This window comes from Ornithorhynchus anatinus, chromosome 14 (assembly GCF_004115215.2).
Source record: "Ornithorhynchus anatinus isolate Pmale09 chromosome 14, mOrnAna1.pri.v4, whole genome shotgun sequence".
NCBI lineage: Eukaryota > Metazoa > Chordata > Mammalia > Monotremata > Ornithorhynchidae > Ornithorhynchus > Ornithorhynchus anatinus.
In genome coordinates, this window is record NC_041741.1 from 34580339 (window position 1) to 34587985 (window position 7647).

The window sequence follows — 7647 nt, forward strand, 5'->3', positions numbered from 1 at the left end:
CTCAATTTCTGATGATTATTTACTCTATCCACCTCTAGTCACAAATTTCCTGGGAAAGAGGATTATCATATTTTCTATGGCTCATATACTTGTTTACCAGGAAAGAATATACAAAAGAGTATATTGGGCAAGCAAGGATGTTTAAACTTTTCTCATTTTAATGAACAAATCAGTATCAATTGCTTACTGTGTACAGAGCACTGTAATAAGCGTTTGAGAGAGTGAAATACAATAGAGTTCGTAGATACAATCTCTGGCCATAAGAAGCACCGTGACCTAGAGGAAAGAGCCCGAGTCTGTGAATCAGAGCACCAGAGTTCTAATCCCAGCTCTGCAATTTATCCACAGTGTGACCCTGGGCAAGTCATTTGACTTCTCTTTGCCTCAGTTTCCTCAACTGTACGTGGGGATGCAATAACTGTTCTCCCTCATACCTAGACTGTGAGCGCCATGTGAAACCTATCTAGTATCTATCCCAGTGCTTACAACAGTGCTTGACACAGAGTAAGCGCTTAAATACCATAATTAATTTAGAAGCTTACAATCTAGACTTGATCACATTCACATCGGAATTTCTAGAGGAAAACTTTCACATGAAAGGGAACTTCGAAATGTACAGAAGTTGCTTTTACAGGAAAAAAAATCTATTCAGATTTATCCTCCCCTTTCCTTCTTCAGGTACACACTGCACTGATAAGGTCATTAGAATCTTGGTATACTAAAATGTTCAGCAATAAAAGGAACCAGTTATACCAGTTTTGAACAATAATCTTTAGAATAAAGTCCCTACAACAGTTTCCAAATCCAAACAAAAAAATACAGAAATCCCCTGATTTTACTGCTGTTGGCTACCAGCGAGATCAGCCAGTGAGAAGGAGGGAGAGCTAGAGAGAACAAATACACCTCAGTACACTTTGTATAGAGAAGAGGACACCAACATCCCAGGTTAATAAAGAGCAAGCACATAAAGCTCACAAAGTAAACTCTGATGACTGTAGGCCAGGAATAAAAGTCAAGGTAGAGGAAGTGGTAGCATGGAAAGCGTTTTATTATGAGGAAAAAAAAAAATCCAAAGAACATCACCTTCCACCCATTTGTGACATTTCGACAACCTGGGAGGGGTCAGGAAGCACAGAAACATCCAAGAAGGAGAGTGCTTTCTTTCCCTGGAGAGATCAGGCACTCAAGCTGTGTCCCTCAATTTTCATTTGGAAGCACTAAATTTCTGGTCTCACGGAGGGTTCTCAAGAGCTATTTTCGCCCACAGCTAGAATCAGCAACAGCAAATTATAAGGCTTTCTTTTCTTCTCTGAGAAGGAGACAGGAGGCTCTGACTATCATGTGGAGTTGAGCATGCAGGAATACCCAGCAAACGATCTCAAAACCCATCCCATCCCTACTAGCCCAGGCCTACAAGCCTCTCCTTGTTCTCCTACTTTTCACCCCCTTTGCCCACGCGGCTGCCCGCTGCGAGAGATGACTGATGTGAGTGATACCAACAACAAAACAAAAAAAATTTAGGCCTGGGATGAGGTGTGGGTGCTAAAAAAAAACCAAAACAAAATCAAGCCAAAAAAAACCCCCACAAAACAAAATCAAGCCAAAAAAACTCCCACAAAAACTAGAAACATCAGCTGGCTGCCACCCATAAGAAACAACGCTCTGTGGACGCACGTGCATACACACATACACACATGCACACATTTTTCTTTTGTAGTTGAAGATGATGCTACTGATAGTTAATTTTATCCATGGATTTGGGTGTGGCTGAAAAGGCCATAGCATGACCAACTGTCTCAAGCAACATGTACATTCAAAGACTGTCCTGATGGGCTGACGCTTTTGCTGTCTGCAGCATCTGGGGCTATTTTTAGTTTCCTCTGTCTCATCTGCTCAAAAAGAGCCACACCTTCCTTGACTTCCCCACCCCATGAGTCTGTCAGGTGTCTCCCAACGCTGAGGAGTCATAGCTCATCGTGGGCAGGGAATATGTTTGTTATATTGTTATACTGTACTCTCCCACGTCATTAGTACAGTGCTCTGCACACAGTAAGGGCTCAATAAATATGATTGACTGACTGATCCCATGGGCTGAGACTGCACTTTTTTTTTTAACAGTATCTATTAAGCACTTAACTATGTGCCAGGCATTGTACTAAGCGCTGGGGTAGATAGAAGCTAATCAGGTTAGACACGGTCTATGTTCCACATGGGATTTACAATCTTAATCCCCATTTTACAGATGAGGTAACTGAGGCACAGAAAAGTTAAGTGACTTGCCCAAGGTCACAGAGCAGCAGACAAGTGGCAGAGCCAGAATTAGAATCCTTCTGACCCCTAGGCCCATGGATAAAGCATGGACAGAACTCTATCCACTGGCCACACTGCTTCTCTTGCACCAATCTTGCATCAATCCAGGAGTTTTAACACATTTTCTCTTTTCCCTCTTCTTTTGGTCACTCTGAGACCTCACTAAATGCTCATATAAAAATATGAGCATTTATGATCCTTCATTTTTGGCAAAGCTCTGCATCCTAGTACCTCCTTGTTGAGATCCTGTCTTGCCATCTGATACTGAACCACAAGAAGTTAGATGCCATGTTGTCTTCCCACTCAGGCTAATGGCTCCCAAGAGAAATTTGGTCATCTAGTTTGCTGCCTGCCAGAACAAAGTAGTGCTTGGATAGTAGAATTTCTTGACGAACTGCAGTTTTTTTGGTCAATCAAGATCTTTGGTTATGGTGGGGGTTCCCTAGGGATGTTGGAACATAGCCTCTTTTTTTTTTAATACTTGCCATAAATCACCCGGAGGCTTCTTGCATGTACCCCTAGGACACAGAGCCAGTCATATGCCTAAAGCGGTGACCCCTCACCTCAACACCTGGAAGGTGTTCTCCCTTTCTCAAAGGGACAGAGAAAAGGGAGGAAGCCCTGTAGCTCCACAGAATATGAATATGAAGCTGCATGGCCTAGTGGCTAGAGCACAGTCCTGGGAGTCAAAAGGACCTGAGTTCTTACCCCAACTCTACCACTTGCCTACTGTGAGACCCTGCAAGTCCTTTAACTTCTCTGTGCCTCAGTTACCTCATCTGTAAAATGGGGATTAAGGGGGCACAGGGACTCTTTTTGATCTGATTAGCAGGTATCGACTCCAGCGCTTAGAACAGTACCTGGCACACAATAAGCACTTAACAAATACCAGGTTTTGAAATCAAAATGTGGAGTACCAGTTTGGGCCAGGAACTCTTCTGCATAGAGCAGACAGAAACCTGTGGGCTGTAAATCTCCCTCACTTCCTGTCCCACTGTTTGAACAGGAAGAAGGTAGGCAAAGAGCTGAAATACTGTCTTCAATCCACCCATCCTGCCCCAGATTGACACTCTGCTACCAACTCCCTTTCCCAGACAGTCCTAGGCTCTCTACCCCAAAGGACCTGGCCTGGCCCTTTCTCGGGAAGACCAGACTCCAAGCAGGGTGGCAGAGCAGCAGGGGAAAGGGGGATGGTTGGCTGGGTTACTGGTGACCCACATGTGCAACCACTCCTGCCCCTTTACCTACAGTGGCTGCTTGCAGGGCAGGGGTGGGGCTGCCTCCACACAGGGCCTGGGGGAATTTTCCAAGTGGCTCTACCTAGGTAGGTACAGCCCTGCCCACCTCCACTCCACCCAAGTCACTCTGGAGCATTAATCCTCCTACTGTGGAGCCTGGTGAATGTCTAGACGTTTTGATTGTCTTGACTTTCTGAGTTTCGGTTTGGTGCCGTTCTTTGCAGTCAACCAATCAATTGTATTTATTGAGCACTTACTGTGTGCAGGGCACTGTACTACGTGCTTGGGAAAAGTACAACATGACAATATAGCAGTTTCATTCTCTGTAGCTTACAATGAGCCGAAAATCTTCTCCTGCCCCTGGCCAAAACAAGTAACAATACTATTCAGTACTGTACTGGAAGGATTTTGGCTAAGATCATGATAATAGGCTAACCATCAGTATTTACTAAGTTCTTATTGGGTACAGACAACTGTACTAGACACTCAGTAGCAAACAATAGAAGTACAAGACATAGAAAACAGGCGACACAAGTAGTATAACATATAATGAGGGCAAGATCTACCTAGCCCCCTCTAGACAGAAAGCTCAATGAGGGCAGGGAATGTGTCTGAGAACTCCATACTCTCCAAAGCGCTTAGTATAGTACTCTGTACACAGTGAGCGCTTAATAAATACCATTGTTTGAGCAGTGCAGGAGTGAGATGCTGTGATGGCTGCTCAGCATGATCTTTCCCCTTTTCTATTTTGAAGATGGTGTGGATGGGCATGTCCTTACTATTGCCTCTGTTGAGGAAGTCTGCCTCAAAGCCTTCCCTTCATGCCTTCCCTTCCCAATCTCTTAGTACAGTGCTCTGCACCCAGTAAATGTTCAGCACATATGACTGATAAAAGTTGTACAGCTTAGCAGTGCTTCCAAAAGGTGTGTTTTCACTAAGTGTTTTGGATAGAGGGCTGTTAGAATATTACAGAACTGTCTTCTGACAAAAATATGTGGAGAGAAGGTGATGCAAAGGTAACAAAAAACAGTTGTGTGCATTCATTCAATCAAATTTATTGAGTGCTTACTGTGTGCAAGGCAGGCAATGTACTAAATGCTTATGACAGCTCAGGTATGTATACTTTTCCATAATTAATCAATGGCATTTACTGATGATAATAATGGTACTTGTTCTCAGAGCTGTTAATATTTTACTTTCCAGAAAAGTAAGTAGAATTAAATAAATGTAAAATAATAATGGTATTTGTTAAGCATTTACTATGTGCCAAGCACTGTTCTAAGCACTGGGATAGATACAAGTAGTGAGGCTGTCCCACGTGGGACTCACAATCTTAATCCCCATTTTACAGATGAGGTAACTGAGGCACAGAGAAGTTAAGTGACTTGCCCAAAGCCGTACAGCTGATAAGTAGCGGAGAAAGGATTAGAACCCACGACCTCTGACTCCCAAGCCCGTGCTCTTTTCACTAATCCATGCTGTTCACTGACGGTGTGCAGAGCACTGTAAAGTGTTTAGGGCACTACCAGTTTTCCTTAACGTGGGGTGTGAGAACTGAACGTAGGGTAGATTTATCATGTTTTCATCATCTGAATTTTAAAGCAGAAGGTTGGGGGGGGGGGGCAGGCGGGGCATGCCTTTGCTGGGTTTTTTTTTCCTTTTGCAGGTTTCTTCCTTGCTGTTGCAAGTGGAGCCATCTGCATTCTTCGGTGGAGCTGCAACAGTGTATCTGGACCCACACAAGTTCTTGGGGAGTTTAAGTTTCAAGTCCTTGGTTTGGTAAAATGCTCCTTAACTAGCTCGGGCCAGGCTCGGGCCAGAGGGCAGGGCCAGGGGCAGAGTGCAGGGGCCAGCACAGGATCAGGGCCAAGGACAAGAGCAGGCACCAGGGCAGTGTGCCTCACTGGAAAGAGCCCGGGCTTGGGAGTCAGAGGTCATGGGTTCTAATCCCAGCTCCGCCGCTTGTTAGCTGTGTGACTTTGGGCAAGTCACTTCACTTCTCTGGGCCTCAGTTAAAATGGGGATGAAGACTCTGAACCCCATGTGGGACAACCTGATGATCACTTTGTATCCCCCCCCAGCGCTTAGAACAGTGCTTTGCACATAGTAAGAGCTTAACAAATGCCATCATTATTATTAAACATGGGCAGGGACAGGGGGTAGGGACCGGGGCAAAGAGAGGCATAAGAGCAGGGACCGGGGCAGGGGCAGGCACAGGAGCAGAGGCAGAAACATGGGCAAGGACCGGGGCAGGGGCAGGAGCAGGGGCAGGCACAGGAGCAGGGGCAAAAACATGGGCAAGGACCGGGGCAGGGGCAGGCACAGGAACAGGGGCAGAAACACGGGCAAGGACCGGGGAAGGGGCAGGCACAGGCACAGGGGCAGAAACATGGGCAAGGACCGGGGCGGGGGCAAGAGCAGGGACCGGGGCAGGGGCAGAAACATGGGCAAGGACCGGGGCAAGAGCAAGAGCAGGGACTGGGGGCAGGGGCAGAAACATGGGCAAGGACTGGGCAAGGACCGGGGCAAGAGCAGGAACAGGGACTGGGGCAGTGGTAGAAACATGGGCAAGGACCGGGGCAGGGGCAGGGGCAGGAGCAGGGACTGGGGCAGGGGTAGAAACATGGGCAAGGACCGGGGCAGGGGCAGGAGCAGGGCCTGGGGGCAGGGGCAGAAACATGGGCAAGGACCGGAGCAAGAGCAGAAGCAGGGACCAGGGCAGGGAAGGGGGCAAGGGCAGCAGCAGGGACCGGGGCAGGGGCCGGAGAAAGGCGCGGGGCAGGGACCATGGGCAGGAGGAGGGAGCGGGCTTGGGGCAGGCAGAGGGGTGAGGGTCCGGGTCCGGGGCGGAGGCAGGGGCAGGGGCAGGGGCTGGATGAGGAAGCGGGGCTGCCCTTACCCGGCTCTTGCAGCGCGGCTGCCGTCCGGGGTCCGAGTAGGTCCGGTCGACGGGGAGCGCCGTGTCGCTGCCCGGCATGGTGGGGCTGTGGCAGCGGCGCCCGGGAGGGAGGGAGGGAGCACGGACGGGAGCACGGACGGGAGCACAGGAGGGAGCACAGGAGGGAGCACAAGAGGGAGACCGGAGGGAGACCAGCGCGCTCCGCCGGCGCCGACCAGCCCCGCTTAGCCCTGGACCCGCGGCTGGCGCCCCCTGCTGCCGCTCACCGGCAAAGGCGGGGGCAGCGCCGAGCCGCCGCTTCCCTGCGGCGCCCCCTGCTGCCGCCCACCGGCAAAGGCGGGGGGCCGCGCCCCCTCCCGCAGCCCCCGCTCACTCACTCACTCACTCACTCACTCACTCACTCACTCACTCACTCACTCACTCACTCACTCACTCACTCATATTGATTGAGCGCTTACTATATCGTGGCACAGTGGAAAGAGCCTGGGCTTCGGAGTCAGAGGTCATGGGTTCGACTCCCGGCTCTGCCACTTGTCAGCTGTGTGACTGTGGGCGAGTCACTTCACTTCTCTGGGCCTCAGTGACCTCATCTGTAAATGGGGATTAACTGTGAGCCTCACGTGGGACAACCTGATTACCCCGTATCTACCCCAGCGCTTAGAACAGTGCTCTGCACATAGTAAGCGCTTAACAAATACCAACATTATTATATTCAGAGCACTGAAGCAGCGTGGCTCAGTAAGAAAGAGCCCGGGCTTGGGAGTCAGAGGTCATGGGTTCGACTCCCGGCTTGTCAGCTGTGTGACTGTGGGCAAGTCACTTCACTTCTCTGGGCCTCAGTGACCTCATCTATCAAACGGGGATTAACTGTGAGCCTCACGTGGACAACCTGATTACCCTGTATCTACCCCAGCGCTTAGAACAGTGCTCGGCATAGAGTAAGCGCTTAACAAATACATTATTATCGGTCAAATGGGGATTAACTGTGAACTTCACGTGGGACAAACTGATGACCCTGTATCTACCCCAGCGCTTAGAACAGTGCTCTGCACATAGTAAGCGCTTAACAAATACCAACATTATTATTATTAAGCGCTTGGAATGGACCATTCAGCAACAGAGACAATCCCTGCCCACCGACAGGCTTAGATCTCTCCCCCCAGGTTGCCCCACCCAACAACCACTTGAATTCTACTTCCC

At 49.1% G+C, this 7647-nt stretch overlaps 1 protein-coding gene across 1 annotated transcript in view; it reads right to left on the bottom strand.

The window, feature by feature from the left end:
• The window catches only part of TMCC3 (transmembrane and coiled-coil domain family 3), a 58198-nt gene extending 51530 nt beyond the window's left edge, over positions 1-6668 (bottom strand). Inside the window, exon 1 of the mRNA XM_029079328.2 lies at positions 6448-6668. Within this exon, the coding sequence (XP_028935161.1) occupies positions 6448-6525 (78 nt within the window). The 5' untranslated portion in view covers positions 6526-6668. The remainder of the gene's footprint in view (positions 1-6447) is intronic.
• Positions 6669-7647: the final 979 nt, after the last annotated feature.